Raw genomic sequence first — 21,025 nt, forward strand, 5'->3', positions numbered from 1 at the left:
ATTTTATGGGTTGCGATCGAGTTTGACTTCGGTCTTTCTCTCTCTCTCTCTCTTGAGGTCGTTCACCCTTTTACTATGTTTTACTACGCCCTTGTAGCTTCCTTCCCGTGTGGGTGGGGTTGCTACGCCGTACATTTTGTCTCAATTAGTTTATGAATCTAATTGTAGTTGTTAATTTTTCAGCTTGTAGAACGATTCCTTTCGGGGTTTTCGTTTTTTCTTTAGTGTTCATTCATTTTTAAATTACATAATTACATAGTTACATAATTATAATTGTTATAATTCTGTTTTGGTTACAGCTCTCCTTCCGCGAGTGTAAGTGGTTGTGAGGGCACGTGCCTGTTGTGTAATTCTTGTTCCTTTTCCTCGGGATTCCTCTTCGGAGCCTTCCCGGGGGAATGAATGTGTACTAATATTATTTGTTTTATTTTTTTACAGTTACCGATCTAGTTCGTTTCTGTAATATAGCAACGGTGTGAGCTGTCTGGTTGAGTCCTGGGGATTCGGCTGTTGCTGCCTCCCCCCTTGTATTGTCGTCAGGGGCGTGTCTCCTTCTACTGGTAGTACTCCCGTGTCGACGGACAGCTCTCCAGTTCATTTTAGAACAGTCAGGAGGCTTGCCTCCTTGGGCGGATAACTTTCCTTCCGAGGGAAGTTTTTTCCTGTCCAGGCTTGAGCTTTTCCTCTTTTGGGGGGTTCTTCTCTTGCCTTTTTTTCGTGCGACTATGCTCTTGGTGCTGAGCGGTCGCACCTGCAGTTTCGCTCAAGGGGCTGGGCAACTGCAGGAGCTCCTCTTCGGAGGATTGCCCCTCTTAGGTCACTGGCTGACCAGTCTCTTCCACGAAGTGTTTCTCTTTCGTTCGCGAGAGAGTACACTCATAGAGACTCCTCTTCGGAGGTTTCTTCTGTTGCTGTTGCTGTTGGCCTCCCTCGCCGTAAGGCCCTCCGTCCGCCTCGTCGTAAGGGCCTCTCATCTCCCTATAAGGGTGCTTGAGGCGCCTTTTTGAATCTCCGTTTGCAGCCTACAACTTCTTTTCTCGATCTTCCGTCTTGGTGCAGATGGACAGCAGTCTAATCTCGTCTTCCGACGGGCAACGGTCTTCCCGACGGACAACGGTCTTCCCGACGGACAGCGGTCTTCCGACGGACATCAGTCTCCCGGCGGACAACGTTCCCTTCGGGGCAAAGGGTTGCCCCCACGGGGGTTCTTCCCTTGCGTGTCAGGGTTTCCCTGCGCGCCCTTCTGTTTGTCAGCGCTCTCCTGTTCGTCAGCGCTTTCAAGATGATCTTCCCTGTGGTTCCTGTTACGTGCCCTGTGCGCCCACGTTCGCCCTCGCGATCTAGAACTTCGGTTCAGGTCGGGGTCAAGGACTCTTCTTCTTTGCGCAGGCTTCCACGCGTAGCCTTCTGCTCGTCAGCGATCATCAGCTCGTCAGCGATCATCAGCTCGTCAGCGATCATCAGCTCGCCAGCGATCGTCAGCTCGTCAGCGATCATCAGCTCGCCAGCGATCTCCAGATCGCCCACGTGTGTTACAGCTGGCACGCCAACGTTCTCCAACACTTCTGAAGGAACATGGTTCGCCAGCTACTAGCTCAACTGCGGATGCTGATCGCCATCGCGCGACCCTCAACTGCAGATGCTGACCGCCATCGCGCGACCCTCAACTGCAGATGCTGACCGCCATCGCGCGACCCTCAACTGCAGATGCTGACCGCCATCGCGCGACCCTCAACTGCAGATGCTGACCGCCATCGCGCGACCCTCAACTGCAGATGCTGACCGCCATCGCGCGACCCTCAACTGCAGATGCTGACCGCCATCGCGCGACCCTCAACTGCAGCGACCCCCAACTCGCGGCGATCATTTACCTGCGCATGCTGCTCGCCATCGCACAACCCTGAACGATTGCCCGCTTACGCATGCTGCTCCTCATCGCACCACCCTGAACGATCGCCCTCCTGCAGATGCTGATCACCATCGCACCCTTTCACGCGATCATTCACCTGCGCATGCTGCTCGCCATCGCACAACCCTGAACGATTGCCCGCTTACGCATGCTGCTCCTCATCGCACAACCCTGAACGATCGCCCTCCTGCAGATGCTGATCACCATCGCACCCTTTCACGCGATCATTCACCTGCGCATGCTGCTCGCCATCGCACAACCCTGAACGATTGGCCGCTTACGCATGCTGCTCCTCATCGCACCACCCTGAACGATCGCCCTCCTGCAGATGCTGATCACCATCGCACCCTTTCACGCGATCATTCACCTGCGCATGCTGCTCGCCATCGCACAACCCTGCACGATAGCCCGCTTACGCATGCTGCTCCTCATCGCACAACCCTGAACGCTCGCCCTCTTGCGGATGCTGATCACCATCGCACCCTATCACGCGATCATTCACCTACACATGCTGCTCGCCATCGCTTACCGCCAGCGATCTTCTTCACCTACGCGGCAGCACGATCCCTCGCCGTCACGCCCATTCCCCTGCGCGCCCGCGCGATCGCTCGCCTGCGCGCCCGCGCGATCGCTCGCCTGCGCGCCCGCGCGATCGCTCGCCTGCGCGCCCGCGCGATCGCTCGCCTGCGCGCCCGCGCGATCGCTCGCCGGCGCGCCCGCGCGATCGCTCGCCGGCGCGCCCGCGCGATCGCTCGCCGGCGCGCCCGCGCGATCGCTCGCCGGCGCGCCCGCGCGATCGCTCGCCTGCGCGCCCTCGCGACCGCTCGCCTGCGCGCCCGCGCGACCACTCGCCTGTGCGCCCGCGCGACCATTCGCCTTTGCGCGACCGTTCGCCCTCGCGCGACCATAGTTCGCGGCGAATTCCACAGCCGGTGGTAGCAGCAGGGACGCGTGCTCCTAGGCGGCACTCGGGATCACCTCCATCCAAGCACAGGTTGGTAGTGCAGGACGAAGACAGGTCAGTACAGCATTCTTCCCACCTTCTTTTCAGGCAGGAACCGTCGTGTCCTCTCCAAAGGATCGCCCGATCCCTTTCACCTTAGCGAGGATTTCGGACTCTGTGTCCTTGGAGCAGCAGACATGGTTTGATCCGCTGGCACGGGCGTTAATGAGGGTTATGAAACCAGCACTCACCGGCCAGGGTAACAAACCAGCGGCTGTCTCTCCTACGCTGAAGAGAAAGAGAGGAGTGGACTTCGTGGTGACTTCCCCCAGGGCGAAGTTGGTTCCCAAGAGGTCGGTCTCGAGGGTCCCCTCTCCTGCTCGAGTACTCTCTCCTTCTCCCGCCCTGGAAGGAATTTTGGCGGGGGGGCTTTCCGTTGAAGATTTCTCCATCGGACAAGGGGTGACTGCTTACCTCTTCCTCTGGGAGCTTACCAGGTTCTTTCCCTCCTCGGTTACGGCCCGAGGTTTGGTTCAAGGAAGCTACAGGAAGATCAAGGGTACTTTCCTCCTCTCGAGCTCAGGCACCTTGGCCTTTCGTCGTTAAGTATCTACTTGCGGACAAGCTCGATGTTTTACCATCTGGACGCACTGACTGAAGGCTTCCTTCGGGTGTCTCATCTGTGGAGGTCAACGACCTCAGACACCCTTCCATCCTTGAGAAGAGTTTTGTCTTTGCCCAAGGACAGAGACTTAAACATCTGCTGTGCGGAGTAAATCGACTTCCGGTTTCACTCCTCCAAGGCGCTTTCTTCCAGACTCTGCAGGGCTCCAGCTCCCTTTTCTTTCAACCACGTCGGCCTAAGTTATCGGCTACGACAACTGGGACAAGGTGTCCAATTGCAGTTTCCTCCTGTCAGGAACAGATGGCACGGGAGACTCCCCCGGGGGGGCATAGTCCTAAAAGGAGTTCACGAACTCTAGGATTGCAGGTTTTTTCGCTGGGAGGATGCTTAAGGTTACTCATCCGAATGACAGCTTCCCGATGCCCATTCCCGCACAATCTCTGTGAGTAGCCAAGGATATCGCGCCTGCCGTCTCTGTCAGCGAATTCAGTGTCTCTGAACCTCTATGCCATAGCATCAGCAGAGTTGCCCGGTTGGGCAGAATGATCCATACCTTAGGCGAAGGTCTTCCTTAGGATCATCGACGGCTTCACCCCCGGCCCCCTCAGTCGATCCTTTCTTGTAAGGAAGGATCTGAGAGGGGATGTCCATAGTCGACCTCTCAGCCCTGATCAAGTTTGTCGAACAAACTTCGGCCAGCGTAGACCAGCAGAATCGATCAGACTGGTAACGAGGCGACAGGACTCCTTTAACCCTGGATCGGAAGGACGGGTACTTTCAGTTTCCATTCCATCCATCTTCCAGGGTGCTCGTCGAATTCAGCCTAAACTGCAAGTATTCCTGCTTATGATGCAGTGTGGCTATCCCGCCGTGGCATAGCAGGTTTGTTTCCCCAGAGAACTCTCCCTGCCTTCCTCTTGGCCGCTCAGGTGCAGACTTCCGCCTCCTCTGCTGTTTGGAGGGCTGGTCAACTCCGGTAGGCTCGGGTTTCGACCTTCTTCAGCGCCGGGAAAAGCTTCCGAATGCTGACCATGAGTGTGGGCTCATGGTATTTTGCTTGGAGCCTTCTCTTCCTCTGCCTCAACATCTGGAGTATCTGGCCATGATATTGAGTCAACCGCCTTACCACGTTGGAAACCCCGCTTCTCGTCCGTCCAGCGAGGTTAAGCAACGTCGGCACTTGGATGGGTGACCACCTGGGGACGCCAGATTCTGTTACCACATCCTCCGAGCCTTCCTTTCGGTTGACTGTGGCAAGACTGAGGAGAGTCGCAGTACCTGTTCTCAGTCAAGCAGAGTTTTCAGCCCTACCTTGGAACGTTTCCTAGTTCTTCTTTCCTCATTGACCCGTTTATAGTCCGAACGGTCGCCTCAGGATAAGTTCCATGTGGGGCGATCCAAGTTCCGGTGGCTTCAGGCAATGTTTAACCGGACTCCCTGGCCCTATGGGACCAGCGGAACTATTAAACCTGCAATGGGTGTTGACCTATGGAGCCTCTTGATGGTAGTGGATATTCTCGTCCTTTCCCCACATTCTTGATGCGGTTCTCGGACTCGTCAAAGGAAAGGGGGGGGGGCATGTTCCGGTCCAGGCCTATGGTCAAGACCTGAAGGATACCTCTCCATCATTCAGGCAGGCTTAAGGGCCTTAGTCTGGCCCCTCTTCAGTCCTACCGCTCCTGCCAAGTCGCCCCGTTGCGTGTCGACTTCATGCTAACCAGCAGGGGACGCATTTTCACACCTTCACATCTTGCAGTAGAGATACCGGGATGATTGAGATTCTCTCAATTCCACCATCGGCTCTCTCATTCCAGGCAGGGGAATGTTTCTCTCAGACTATCCAAGCAGAGCCTCATAGAGAGAGTGTACCTAGGGGTCTTTGACCTTGGGTAACCAGCAAGTGCTGATCTGGGGGACCTGATCGCGACAGCTTGGAACCTCAAGCTTCCGCTAGTTTTCCCCCCAGTCTCAGACCCCGAGACTCTGGCAAGATGCATTCCGGTGATGGTGGGACAACTTCGACGCCTGCGTCTTCCCTCCTTTTTGTCTGCGGACAATGGGTCTCAACAAAACCAGGTTGTCTGTCAACCTTTCAATGGGAGAGCTCCACTGGGACTATGCGCAGAACGGTTTCTGGACCCTCTGCTTCCCCTGACGGAACTCCCGGGAGAGCTTCTCCCACGGCGCAGGCTACTCAAGCAACCACACTGCGACATCTCTCCCGAACCGGGGCGTCGCTTCGGCTTCATGCCTGGAGACACTACGCTTCCTCCTCTAGAAGAGACAACCCGCTACAGTCGCGGTACGGAGGTCGCGTCATCTGCGATAGTCATCCACAGGGGTCTCCCAGGCAAAGTGAAGAGTCTAAGGTGGTTGGTGCCGTGGGAGATATACCTCTTCCCGTGAGGCCTCTTCTCCAGCAATAACGGTCTTATTGCCTTTCGGCGGGAGGAAACTCCTTTCCGCTCTTGGCAATGAAGCCTGTCGCTCAGCCTTTCCCTGACCTTCAGGCTTAAAGGAATAACTTTTTCCTGCCCGCTGGATCTATTCTCGCTCATGCGAAGCTACGATCGTCCCTGCCCTAGTCGGAGGAAGACCTCCAACTTGGAGCATGGCTCGGACTTTTAGTCCTTTAAGAGATCTTCTCAAGACCCTTTTACGACAGGCCTCGGATTGTATTCCGCCTTGGGTCTTCTGCTCACTCTGGCCACGGCCAGTGTGTAAGCAATCTTCTTGGTCTCTTACTACTCCCCCCCTTTCTAAGGAAGAGGGGAAGGCAACATTCAGGCTCGCTCCTGAGTTGTTGGCTAGACTCAGAATCTGAGGGTCCCGACCCTTCGGTCCGATTCATTCAAGATTTTGAGTCTCCATTCTGTGTCTGATGTCCCAAGACCTTCTCTTTCTTGCCAGTACAGGAATCGAGAGGTTAGCGCTGGGAACAGCTGCAGTTTGGCCTCAGTTGCAGCCGATTTGGGAACACAAGGAGGACATGGGGGGAGAGTCACCAGTATACCTCTTCAGCCCGGACTCAAGGACATTCATCTCGACCTGTCTTCAGACCCTCCCCCGTCACGTCGCCCTACAGCACGATGTTGGATACATCGCAACGTCCCTCGCCTTCGAGTAATACTACTCTGTGACGCAGGTGCTACAAGCTGGAGTCTGGAAGCGTCTGATGACCTTCGCAGCCCGCTTCCTGCAGGGCGTGACCCACAGGAGTCTCGATACGTTTTCTATCGCTCTGTGGTGGCTACACAACAGCTGGTCTAACCTCAGGCTCCTTTTTGGACAGGTAGCAGAAGGTTGAGGGCATTGTTATCAGGTTTTAGTCTGCATGAACGAAAGAAGTATGTCTGGCCCTTACTTCTTTCTTCATCATCCCCTCTACGGGGAAGCAGCATCCTGGTCTCTGCATAGCTGACCTCGAACCTCTGCAGGTAAACCATGCTTCCTTGTGTTCCGAGTATTGAGTCAATACTGTCGCGTCCCCCATACCCTGACGAGGTGGTATTGGGAACGTCCTAACCCAGAGTTCCTTCTGGAACTCCAGGTCAACTGCCTAAGACGGGTCACACTTCTTCCTTCACACACAAGCTTACGTAGGCCACATGGTTCCTTGCGGTGCAAGGAACTTGTGAGGTGCAGGGACTCCTTTTCTCGAGTGCGACTCACTCGGATTCTGAGTCCCCGGGTAAAGCCAAAGCCAGTATGGCTGGGGACTTTCCACCCTTCCTAAGGGATAAGTCACCCTTTGTAAATAGCGTGGTTTGTATTTCGGTTACGGAACAAATGACAAATTCGAAGATAATTTGTATTTTTCCTAACCATACAAACCTTAGCTATTTACACATATTTGCCCGCCAGCCCTGTCCCCCAAGACAAGTCCTACCTCTAAGTGAAAGTGAGTATTCACCTGTGTGTGAGGGGGAGGAGGGGTAGCTAGCTACCACTCCCCTACCCCCCCGCTAACTAGCGCGGGGGTAATACACCCTCGTTAAATTCTAATGGCTCGCCATTTCAGCTACGCTAAAAGTAATACCCTTTGTAAATAGCTAAGGTTTGTATGGTTAGGAAAAATACAAATTATCTTCGAATTTGTCATTTTAATTTTGTTACTGTTCTTAAAATATTTTATTTTTCATTGTTTCCTTTCCTCACAGGGCTATTTTCTCTGTTGGGGCCCCTGGACTTATAGCATCCTACTTTTCCAACTAGGGTTATATCTTAGCAAATAATAATAATAATAATAATGATAATATTCTGATTGATTTACAAGGTGCAATATCTGCATGTTTTAAGTGGGAAAGAATTTCCCCCTCTCATGTCCTTTATTTGAGCATTAATTTTATTTGCTATAAAATGTTTTCTAATGAGGCTATTTCCTTTTCGTCTCTAATTTGATCTATTTTCAACAGATTAAATTGGGAAGTAGAGAGGAAGCACGTGATGGCATAAATCGCACAGCTTTAAGGGAAATAAAACTGTTGCAAGAAGTCCATCATCCGAATCTTATTGGTCTTTTGGACGTATTTGGATACAAGTCTAACGTTTCACTTGTCTTCGATTTTATGGATACTGATCTAGAGGTAAAGCTTTCTTCTCGTTCTTCGATATTTATGTGTACAGTATGTATATATACAGTTGGACACAGGAATTCCAGGCACACCTTGCTCCGAAGAATTACACCCTGTCACACCATACTGTACAGCGATTAACCAACAGCTATGGTCAGGAGAGAAGGCAGAGGTGGTGGACAGGATACAGACAGGAACTCCATGTGCAGTAAAGGTGTGACTTGGTGCACTTCTTCGGAAATTCCTGTGCCCGCATGTACAGTCATAATGTGCTGTAAAATCTTTTCATTGTAGGTAATTGTTATGCTTGGTATTAATTTAATTTATTTTTCAGGTTATCATCAAGGATACTGAACACATTATTCTAACCCCTGCAAATATCAAAGCCTACATAATACAGACATTGCGTGGTCTCGAGTTCCTTCATCTTCATTGGATTCTTCATAGGGTGGGATACTTTATGCTTGTTATTTTCTTGCGATATTTAATTTCGTTGGTTTCATTGCTATAATCTTAAGTTTCATAAATCATCAGTACAGTATGCCTGTTTATTATGAATATTTGGAGTTGATATGGTGTGTGGTCTCCAAGAACTTTCATGTGGAAAGCTAAAACAGGGAATACAATACAAGAAAAACCAAAGAAATATCCTTTCTGCTCTAGGGCCAGTGTATCATAGTGCATAACAAAGACTCGGTGAGTATAAGTGATATCCACAGATTCAGGTATTATTGAATCCCTCGCAACCCCTGTCGGAAACTGGTGACACGTCATCGAGAACCAATACTGGTAATGGAGACAAGGCTATTTGTTCACTTGTATGTGCAAAACCACCATGGGTAATTTGGATCTTTTATGGTTTTCCAACAAATATTCCTTAACACGACTGTTTATGAAATTTGAAGTCTATGCACTCTTTTGTGTGAAAAAGTTTTGTATCATTAGGTGAAGTTGTAATTTTTCATAAGTCAAAACATTTATGCTGTAGATGGTAAAATATAAAATAGTTATGAAGAATATGAATGGAATTTAATTTTAAAGATTCTGTTTTTGGTGAATACAGCATAAGGTTTGTTTTCTACGTAAAGTTAACTACCTGGCCACCAAGTTTCATCAGCCATTTCCAGTTTGTGCTATAAAATACTCCTAAATAAGAGACTGAGGTTTGTGTATCTTGGAAAAATACAAATTGTTTAGAGATTTGTTATATATATTTACATTTTGAGCATTACACTTCTTTATTGATATATTTTATACTTTTATCATTTCTATATTACTGTATATCAAAACCTGAAAAACAAAATACATACCTTGTCATTTGTTTACTTCAAAACATCACATCCTGTTTCATCACATTAGAACTCTTGACATGTTCCCTAAGGATGATCTATGGATAAATCATCAAGTGTTTGAAATCTATGAAGATATACCAAATTTGTTTGTTGATCTCCTAGTGTTTTTTGTTGCTTTGTTATCTGATTTTGAAAATATTATCTAGTCTTGATCGTTGTCAAAACAACTTGGCAGTTATCTCCCACTTTTTATATGCCTGAGTTTAGTTTCCTGAGGGTAATTATGATTAAACTATGTGCTGTTTCTATAAAAGGTTTAAAAAATAATTTTTTCATATTTCAGTTATTTATATTATCCAGTTCAAGTGTGTTATATATTTCAGTTGTTCAGTTTTTATATTATCCAGTTCAAGTGTGTTATATATTTCAGTTGTTCAGTTATTTATATTATCCAGTTCAAGTGTGTTATATATTTCAGTTGTTCAGTTATTTATATTATCCAGTTCAAGTGTGTTATATATTTCAGTTGTTCAGTTATTATATTATCCAGTTCAAGTGTGTTATATATTTCAGTTGTTCAGTTATTATATTATCCAGTTCAAGTGTGTTATATATTTCAGTTGTTCAGTTATTATATTATCCAGTTCAAGTGCTTCACTATATTTTAAAAACTTTTTTGCAGTTTAATGGTGTGTTAAAAGTCTAATCCACACATTTAAGCAGTTGTAACTTTGTTGTTACTGTATTCCTTACATCCAGTTGTTTTCACCAAGTTTAAAACAGCCGTTTGAGTAGCATTTCTTTTTCGGTGAAAGATATCCAAGTTAAATCAGTTGAGATTGGGATGAATATCTCGACTATGAATATGACAGTAAAAATTAAATCTTAGTGTTGGGTATTAATGAATCTAGGGAGGAGGCATATGTTCATATTATTTAAACACAAGAGGAGTTGCATGGATACTGGGGCCTCAAAGACATACCGTTCTATTTACTGAGATACCCTCTACCAAGAATAAATAATGGGAGATAACATGTCCAATAGTGTCAAACACTTTAACCAATCTCTTATTTAAGTGGCTGTAAGGGGTAATATCCACAACCTCAGCAGATAGTTTGTTTCAAATGAGGTTATTTTATAAGAAGAAACTTTACATGTTGAATCTACTCCAGATAAGAAAATTCTTGTTGTTAAATATAGTATAACATTAGGTAACCTAAATAAATTTTTAGTCTTGTATTTAATTTTTTTATATCTAAGGTGTCTGTTGATAACATTAGTTTGTACCTTTACCAGCACTGATACCCATGTTTGTGCCATCAACAAACATGCATCATTTTCAAGAACACAACTGTTAAATGTAACATGACTTTATTGTGTATTTTTGTTTTAATCAACTTTATTTTCAGGATTTGAAGCCAAATAACTTACTAGTCAATTGTGAAGGCATATTAAAGATTGGAGATTTTGGTCTGGCACGATTCTTTGGCTCGCCAAATAGACAGTATTCACATCAAGTAGTAACGAGATGGTATCGGTAAGTCTCATAATTTTCTTTTGTGCATGTTCTTATGCATTGAAATGATTAAAAGCTATCATAAGCTTATGATATTGGTGATTTCCTCTTGTGCAAAGTTCAGTGATTGATTGAAGAAACCCTAAAGATTTTTATCAAGATATAAAAATTCAGCAAGTAAAAATGTCTTTTTATTTAATGCTTCTAAAGCTATGTATAAAATAATACTGAAGATATCTTGATATAATTAAACATTACTATTGAAACTGACTTGTTATACTGTTACAAAACCCAGAGTCCATTCAATATATAGTTTTCTCACTTTTCATAATTTAAATATACAGTATATGGAATAGAGCAGATAAAAAAATTGCTGAGAAGATATGAAAATTAAAGAATTGTATGTCGATAATAGTTTAGAATTATATTTTCTATCTCGCCTTCCAAATGGTCCCATTCTGTAATGGGGCTTTTATATGAGAAACTTACACAACCACTTTTCCATGTACATTCCATCTTTATATCCACCTATCAAATAACCAATATTTATATGAGGTAAATATACAATTAATTTCTGACAATGAGCTATTGCTATTACTTTTAAACTTATGATTTCCATTGAAGGCTTTATTTTCGTGTCTACTGTATGTACAAATATCAGTCTGTCAGTAAGTGTTCATTAATTTTTTGTACATAATTATATTGCATAATTTGTTTTTCAATATTAAACTTACCCGATAATCATGTAGCTGTCAACTCCGTTGCCCGACAGAATTCTATGGAGGGATACGCCAGCTATCACAATACTAGAAGGGGGTGTAATTACCAGCGCCACCTGTGGCCAGGTACTCAAGTACTTCTTGTTGACACCTCCTCAATTATTCCTCTGTCGTGCTTCCGGCAAGACGTTCTGGGATACGCTTATGTTCTTGGAGTATTTTCACGACTTTGGTGAAGTATTTCTCTTTGATTTCGGCTGTCGCTTTACTGGAAACTTCTATATTAGCTTAGTTAGCTTTTGGAATTAATTTGATTAATTATGGTGACGAGAGAGTATGAACTCTCGTTCACCTTTCAATGGCCGACCCTTCCCTTAGACGGAAGTGTTGGTGTCTAAGAGAGTATAGACTCTCTTTCTTAATTTTGCTTAACAAAAGTTATAGATTTATTTTATATCTCTCCGCCTCTTATAGGCCTCTTCGATTAACTTCCTTTTATTATAAACTCATTAAAATTGATTTTTATATTTGTTTATATTCGACCTTCCTAATAGTAGGCGGTCTTTTACCGAAGTTAATAAACTTTGAGCCCGTCATTTCGGTTTTACCTGTTAACATATTATGCTATTTCCACCACAGAGTTTGAAAGATTTTCTTTGACAGTCTCGTACTGTTTTCAAAGTTGAACTAACGTTTTGTTTTGTCTCTGCAGTTGTTGACGTTCAGAACGTTCAACTTGCACTCTATCGTTACGATAGAGAAAGAATGTTCACGGTTTCACGTTGCAGTAAGAGTAACCGTGTCTAGCGTTTTGTTCTTTCTTTCTTAACTTAATGGTTTTGATCCTAATAAAGGAACTTTTCAGTTTTTTCCTTTAACAATAATATGTTTTAACGATATATATGATTGGGCTCTTCTCTCAGGTTCTAAGTCAAGAGAGAGAGAGAGAGAGAGAGAGAGATAGAGACGGAGGGAGAAAGAGGATAAACGTTTCATTCAAGCCTGCCAGGCGTACGAGTAACGTCGTTATCGTTTTTTGCTCTTCTCCCTAGTCTCTTTAGGGGAAGAAACTAAACGTTTCTAGAGTGATCTAGTGTTTAGTCTCTTTCCAACCACTGAATTATCTTTCATTAGATTTTTCTGTTACATTGTAATTCTGTTTTCGCAATTACTAACTTTGAGAAAGGATAGAATTGCGTATTTCAGGTACAAACCACTTAAAGTTTCGAGTTCAGTGAAATAAGTGCAAACAGAAATCAAAGTGATAAGTGATTAGTGCGTGAGGGTACTTTTGTGCGCGCCAGTCGTCCTCCCAGTCCGGGACCTCTTGCAAGCTCCCAAGCCCAGGGGAGAAGCAATGTCGAAGGGCATAAGGGTTCAGCAGGCCTTGATCGGCGCACAGAAGTATTCTCGGTGGTTGTGGGCGTGTCTTACCGAGACCGTCACTCCCACCCGCAGACGATTGAGCCCTTATTTTGCTCGTCTGCAGAAGAGATTAGGGGAGAAAATAAAGGCAGAGTAACGCTGGTCTCAGGTCTCAAGACCTCTTAAACGTTAAGTCCAGACCTATGCCAGACGTACGAAGTTAAAGTTCACAACCCGAATGCAGTCATTGGGTTAGCTCTGACTCTCCTCAGTCATTAGTTGATTACACTCCGCCTAAGAGGAGTAAGGTTCTGCCACAACAGATCTCTGCTGTTAAGGCTTTACCTCAGCAGAACTTAGTGTCTGCCGACCCCAAGTTAACTCTACTGCAGTCCATACAGTCACAATTTTCGGTCTTGATGCGTGAGTGTCGGGCTGAGAGTGTTGCGCCTCCGCCTCCGCCTACACTCCCCCCCGCCTATGATCGCTCCGCCTGATCACAGTACCTCCTGCCAGGCGTACGATGTTGTGAACTCTACTACAGTCCATGCAGGCACAGCTTTCGGACTTGATGCGTGAGTGTCGGGCTGAGAGTGTTGCTCCTCCGCCTCCGCCTACACTCCCTCCACCTACACTCGCTCCGCCTGATCACAGTACCATCTGCCAGGCGTACGATGTTATGGACTCTACTACAGTCCATGCAAGCACAGCTTTCGGACTTGATGCGTGAGTGTCGGGCTGAGAGTGTTGCTCCTCCGCCTCCGCCTACACTCCCTCCACCTACACTCGCTCCGCCTGATCGCAGTACCACCTGCCAGCAGTTCCACCTGCCAGGCGTACGATGTTGAGCCACGTGCTGAGTTTGCTGTTCCCTGTGGTGTTCAGCCTCCGCCTTCCTTAAGGCAACCTTTACATTGGGATCAGGAGGATTATACCTCTCTTCCTCCGCCTCCACTTGCTGCTCCACCAGTGATGCAACACTCGGTTGAGGTACAACAACCTCTCCCGTCCATGAGTCAGTCTCCTCAGCTCTTGCTGCAGCGAGCTCAACCCTCCACAAGGCAAGCACCACAACACCTTAGCCTTGCGCCTCAGGAGCCTCAGCTTGCGAGACATTTACCTTGTTCTGCGCAGCCTCTTCCTCATCGCGCTCCGCTCACACCACAGGAACTGGAACTTGCTACTCCGCTTCCGCCAACCGCTCAGCAAGCGCAACCCTTGGGTTCAACCACTCATGCTAGGAGTCAGCCTCCTCCACCCATGCGCCTTCCTTCTGCTTGTCTTTTATTCAGCCTTTGCAGACTGAGCCTCAGGTGTTCCCTCATCGGAGTCTTGAAGAGGAAACCACAACTATTGTTGTTCCAGCTCGTTCTGACTCTGCTGTTCAGCATACCTTACCTCCATTTTCATACCATGGTTTAAACCCCATGCAAGCATGCATAAAGCACTCTAGCACTGGTCATGGAATTTCTGAGAAATGTTAAACGCCATGCACACGCTCTGCTTTCCTTACAGCAGGCTCTGCTTACAGCAGGCTCTGCTTACTACATGCTCAGCATTCAGCATGCTCTGCATTCAGCATGCTCTGCATACAACATGCTCTGCATACAGCATGCTCTGCATTCAGGATGCTCTGCATACAACATGCTCTACATACAGCATGCTCTGCATACAGCATACTCTGCATACATCATGCTCTGCATACCTTACCGCATGCTTCTCAACACATCTTGGGTTGTTGCCAACTCACTAGACTGTCAAGCAGTTTCATAACGTTGCCTTCTAGTCTGCTGCTTTTGCACCAGTGAACCCTCACTCAGAGAACTTAGCTTTTCTAGGATAAGGTCCCTGTAGATGAGAAAGTTCTTTTCTCCCTCCTTCTGATATTCCCTTGAGGACTCTGTCATTTGGAGGGAGCCTTTAGCTGCATAACCTCTTATGGACTTTTATTTAAGCATAACATGCTTACAGGGAAGGTAATGGTTCCACTTCAGCCGCTAATCCCGTCTGTTACCACACCTGCTCCCATAGACCTTGAGCTGTGTTGCATGACATGCAGTCCAAGCTTAGTCCTTGTTAGAGGATTTTTTGTTTACGGAGTCAATGTGTCACGGGGAAGACGTTCAACAACCAACAGAAGGGACTTGTTGTGACGCAGTGCGGCAACCTCAGCAACCCGTTAAGGAGTTGTCTGTACGACCCAGACAGTCTAGACAGATTCGGGTTGTCACTGTACTTCCTCGCTTGCCCATGATTGACAGTTTACAGACTGTGCAGCAGTATCATGATCTTGTATCCGGCTCCGTCAGACGACTGGCTTTTAAGAGCTCCCACAAGTCGTCGCTGTCTGGAGATTTTCAAATGGACTATGGATCTGACCAAGGAACTGGGCCTCCTGGTCAATTTTGAGGAGTCTCAGCTCGTTCCATCCCAGACCATTGTCTCCTTGGGTATGGATCTTCAGAGTCGAGCTTTTCGGACTTGTCCGTCGGCCCCAAGGATCTTCCAAGCCCTAGAATGCATCCAGAGCATGCTGAGAAGGAACCGATGCTTAGTCAGGCAGTGGATGAGTCTAACAGGGACACTTTCATCGCTGGCCCTGTTCATCGAGTTAGGGAGACTCCACCTCCGCCCCCTTCAGTATCAACTAGCTGCTCACTGGATAAAGGACATGACGCTAGAGACGGGCTCAGTTCCTGTTTCCGAAGAGATGGGGTCTACTCTAACGTGGTGGAAGAACAGCATTCTTCTCAAGGAAGGTCTACCATTGGCTGTTCAGACCCCCGACCACCGTCTCTTCTCGGACGCATCGGACACGGGCTGGGGTGCGACACTGGACGGACAGGAATGCTCGGGAACATGGAATCAGGAGCAAAGGACACTTCACTTCTATTGCAAGGAGTTGTTGGCAGTTCATCTGGCCTTGATAAACTTCAAGTCCCTCCAGCTTAACAAGGTGGTGGAGGTGAACTCCGACTACACCACAGCCTTGGCTTACATCTCCAAGCAGGGAGGGACTCATTCGAGGAAGTTGTTCGAGATCGCAAGGGACCTCCTCATTTGGTCAAAAGATCGAAAGCTCACGCTGGTAACGAGGCTCATTCAGGGCGATATGAATGTCATGGCAGATCGCCTCAGCCGGAAGGGTCAGGTCTTCCCCACAGTGTGGACCCTTCACAAGAATGTTTGCAGCAGACTTTGGGCCCTGTGGGGTCAGCCAACCATAGATCTATTCGCTACCTCGATGACCAAGAGGCTCCTCTTGTATTGTTCTCCGATTCCAGACCCAGCAGCAGTTCGCGTGGATGCCTTTCTGCTGGATTGGTCCCATCTCGACCTGTATGCATTCCCGCCGTTCAAGATTGTCAACAGGGTACTTCAGAAGTTCGCCTCTCACAAAGGGACACGGCTGACGTTGGTTGCTCCCCTCTGGCCCGCGAGAGAATGGTTCACCGAGGTACTGCAATGGCTGGTCGACGTTCCCAGGACTCTTCCTCCTAGAGTGGACCTTCTGCGTCAACCTCACGTAAAGAAGGTACACCCAAACCTCCACGCTCTTCGTCTGACTGCCTTCAGACTATCGAAAGACTCTCAAGAGCTAGAGGCTTTTCGAAGGAGGCAGCCAGAGCGATTGCCAGAGCAAGGACGACATCCACTCTCAGAGTCTATCAGTCTTAATGGGAAGTCTTCCGAAGCTGGTGCAAGGCCAATGCAGTTTCCTCAACCAGTACCACTGTAACCCAGATTGCTGACTTCCTGTTACATCTAAGGAACGTAAGATCCCTATCAGCTCCTACGATCAAGGGTTACAGAAGTATGTTGGCAGCGGTTTTCCGCCACAGAGGCTTGGATCTTTCCTCCAACAAAGATCTACAGGACCTCCTTAGGTCTTTTGAGACCTCAAAGGAACGTCGGTTGTCCACTCCAGGCTGGAATCTAGACGTGGTCCTAAGGTTCCTAATGTCATCAGGATTTGAACCGCTCCAATCAGCCTCTTTTAAGGACCTCACATTAAAAACTCTTTTCCTCGTGTGCTTAGCAACAGGTAAAAGAGTAAGTGAGATCCACGCCTTCAGCAGGAACATAGGTTTCACATCTGAAACGGCTACATGTTCCTTGCAGCTCGGTTTTTTGGCTAAAAACGAGCTTCCTTCCCGTCCTTGGCCTAAGTCGTTCGAAATCCCAAGCCTGTCCAACATGGTGGGGAACGAACTGGAGAGAGTACTTTGCCCAGTTAGAGCTCTTAAGTACTATCTAAGAAGGTCAAAACCATTACGAGGACAATCAGAAGCCTTATGGTGTGCTATCAAGAAGCCTTCTCTACCAATGTCTAAGAACTCAGTTTCTTACTACATCAGGCTTCTGATTAGAGAAGCAAATTCTCATCTGAAGGAAGAAGACCTTGCTTTGCTGAAGGTAAGGACACATGAAGTGAGAGCTGTGGCTACTTCAGTGGCCTTCAAACAGAACCGTTCTCTGCAGAGTGTTATGGATGCAACCTATTGGAGAAGCAAGTCAGTGTTCGCATCATTCTATCTCAAAGATGTCCAGTCTCTTTACGAGTACTGCTACACCCTGGGTCCATTCGTAGCAACGAATGCAGTAGTAGGCGAGGGCTCAGCCACTACATTCCCATAATCCCATAACTTTTTAACCTTTCTCTTGAATACTTTTTATGGGTTGTACGGTCGGCTAAGAAGCCTTCCACATCCTTGTTGATTTGGCGGGTGGTCAATTCTTTCTTGAGAAGCGCCAAGGTTAAAGGTTGTGATGAGGTCCTTTAGTATGGGTTGCAGCCCTGTATACTTTAGCACCTTTGAGTTGATTCAGCCTCCCAAGAGGAACGCTGCGCTCAGTAAGGAAGACGATCTTATTAAAGGCAGAGTAACGGTTCAAGTCGACTTCCTTACCAGGTACTTATTATTTCATTGTTATTGTGGATAACTGATTATATGAAATACGGGATACTTAGCTATCCTTTAGTCTTGTACACTGGTTTTTCACCCACCCCCCTGGGTGTGAATCAGCTACATGATTATCGGGTAAGTTTAATATTGAAAAATGTTATTTTTATTAATAAAATAAATTTTTGAATATACTTACCCGATAATCATGATTTAATCGACCCTCCCTTCCTCCCCATAGAGAACCAGTGGACCGAGGAATAATTGAGGAGGTGTCAACAAGAAGTACTTGAGTACCTGGCCACAGGTGGCGCTGGTAATTACACCCCCTTCTAGTATTGTGATAGCTGGCGTATCCCTCCATAGAATTCTGTCGGGCAACGGAGTTGACAGCTACATGATTATCGGGTAAGTATATTCAAAAATTTATTTTATTAATAAAAATAACATTTTGCACTGCATCTGTGTTAGGCAGTCTTGAACCTTTTGCATATACTGTATATTCATTTTATATATTTTTTCAATGACCATCAGTACATGGAGTTGTGTAATTATGTGGCCTTTTTTGATAGATTTTCTTAAAATCATGCTTGTTCTATATATTAGGCCCCAAATAAGTGGAAAAAAACTGTTTCCAATTTATTTTTAATGTTTTTACTGGTTAAATCCCAGATGGTCGCCAATACGGCAGCCAAAATACTACATGGCATAGAAATAAGCAAACAACCATTTAATTCATTCCTTTTATTATAATGAGTTTAAATTTGACGCTTGAGAGAAATCAGTAAATAACCTGAGAAAAATAGAATTGAAAATGACATGGAAAATGTCTACTGAACTTGATTATATTCATGGGTACAATTTTGAACGTTGAAAAAAATTTTTATTCCTCTTCTTTGTTCAGTTAATAGATGTAAAAAAATGCAACATACAGATTGTATCAGATACATTCTCATGATAGATAGTTGAGAGTAAGGCAAATACTAAGATATGCTCAGTGGGTCTCAAACACGTACCCAAAATAAAGACTTCACCGTGGCACAAAATTAGTATTACTCCACATTTTTGGACTTCGGTTCATTTCATATTTCAAAGCTAAATGCTTTAAACTGTCTGATCATCATATCTATGCAGAATATAACAGAGGTAACTCATACAATAGGAAATAAATGCATAAAAATTAAACTTATTCATCTGATCAAACATTTCAAGCTTCTACTGCTGTTATAAAAAAGAGCCCCAATTTTAATCAAAGTTGTTAATTCTTCAGCGATCGAAGGATTTTGCTTGAACGTTTCTATCCAAAGATCGAACAGCACCTGCAAGGTAAGCTGATGAGCTTTAATAGCTTTATGATGATGATTTCCATTCAAAAGTTGTACTTTTGTAATGCTACTGTATAATTCTGATTTAACCCAAACATTGTCCAAACCATTGTTATCTAGCATTGCTCTAGGATATCGAAGAGCACACAGCACTGTATGGAAGCATCGATGACTCTCTATGATCTTCCCACCAAAGAAGGTATCCAAGAACGGTAGTTTTATAGCCCTTTTGTCTAAGTCCATATCCAGCCATACCAACACTAGTTTTGCCTTTCCTGAGGTACTGTCTCATTGTCTCCTTACATACTCATTGAGCTTGAATAACTGGGTCAAAGCTCTCACAAGGGTCTGCCACTGCCGAGCAGGTGAATTCATCAAAGGGAGAGGGTAAACCTTATCCAATAGTGCTTCATCCTTATTCATTTCAGATGGTTTTAGCAGTGGGTTAAAGTCAGCCCACACTGGAATAACTTTCCAGGTTTTAACTTGATCTTCATGTGGTTCAGTTCCCATGGAATCAGTGGGAGGCAAAGGGATAATCGTTTGGGAATCACGGTGATGGTTTCGTGCTATTAGCCATACCTAGTCCATAAGTTTTTCTTCCCCCAATTTGAAAAAGTGATACTGTGGACTGTTTGGTGGTTTTGGACTTCCAGTGATACTGGTGGGAAGAAAGGTGATAACAGTAATTGGGGAATTTGTTTCTTTCAACACTGATTTGCTGTAGGATCTAATGACTTTGTATATTAAGCTACCCTTTCTTCAGAAATAAGGGGCAAAGGAAGACCTTTCTGGTAAACAGCCATGGCATGAAATGAGTTTTGCCCATCTGTTGTATCAATGTTGGCTTGAATATTATCGACTGAGAAATGTAACTGGCCTTGATTATGAAATCTTTATACCATGAAGCTGTTCCGTGTTTTTACTCCACTTGAGATTTGACTAACACACTCTTTCACTGGTTTGTATGGGACGTCTACTCCAGCTCCGGCAAGAAGTTGTCTCAACTCTTGGTTTTGAAATGCAGTTTGACAGTATAATGATATACCCAATGTGATTGGTGTTTCAATTGTGGACCTAAAAGAGACTGCATTTTCATCAGTTGAAGTATGCTCATACTTCACCTGTCCTGTTGGCGTATGTGCTTGCATGTTTTGCTGCGAGATCACATTCGCACTGCAGAGTATTGCTTCTCGCTGTGCTGATGTTTTAGAAGAATTCACGTCTTGGATTACCCAACGTGACATTCTTAAGAGCTCCTGAGGCAACCCCGCATTTCCACAATTCTCCAATGACCATTCAAACATCTATGGTTTTTTCTTTGCTTCACTTATAGCTCTACTGACTATTAAACTTGATTTAAACACTGTCTGCTTGTATATCTCTTTTAGAAAAGACATTTTCATGTTGTTAACACCGTTGCATCAGAAAGTATGAGTGGGCATATTTTTCCAATTTGGTGACAAGAACTTCATATCTTTGACATCCCTATGTATTTTTTCTGTCAATATTTTGATGAGTATAATTGCTGACATAATATATACCATGCTCTTTCATTTTGGATTCATAGCCCTGTTGAGCCTGGTTGATAGGTATGATGGACTCCCCCCCCTCTTCAGTTGATTGTATGTCTACAAAGAATTAAACTTCTGCACCTATAAACTCAATTGCTCCTTCATATTCACTGCCAGCTAAATAATCATGTGACTTTCTTCTCTGACTTTTTGTATTTATTTTCTCCAATGTTCTGTCATTCACTGTTTATGATACATGTCCTGTACCAAGGGATCATTTTCTGATGACACACTACTGTAGTTAACTTTCCATTGAGGGTTATCACTGTTTGCAATTAT

At 45.6% G+C, this 21,025-nt stretch overlaps 1 protein-coding gene across 2 annotated transcripts in view; it reads left to right on the top strand.

Moving 5' to 3' along the window:
• The window catches only part of Cdk7 (Cyclin-dependent kinase 7), a 48,801-nt gene that overhangs the window by 4,674 nt on the left and 23,102 nt on the right, over window positions 1-21,025 (top strand). For both annotated transcript variants that reach the window (XM_068373947.1, XM_068373948.1), the window contains exons 3-5: window positions 7,893-8,063; window positions 8,386-8,499; window positions 10,753-10,880. In XM_068373947.1, coding sequence (XP_068230048.1) covers window positions 7,893-8,063; window positions 8,386-8,499; window positions 10,753-10,880 — 413 coding nt within the window. The remainder of the gene's footprint in view (window positions 1-7,892; window positions 8,064-8,385; window positions 8,500-10,752; window positions 10,881-21,025) is intronic.

Source organism: Palaemon carinicauda, chromosome 5, assembly GCF_036898095.1.
Source record: "Palaemon carinicauda isolate YSFRI2023 chromosome 5, ASM3689809v2, whole genome shotgun sequence".
Lineage (NCBI taxonomy): Eukaryota > Metazoa > Arthropoda > Malacostraca > Decapoda > Palaemonidae > Palaemon > Palaemon carinicauda.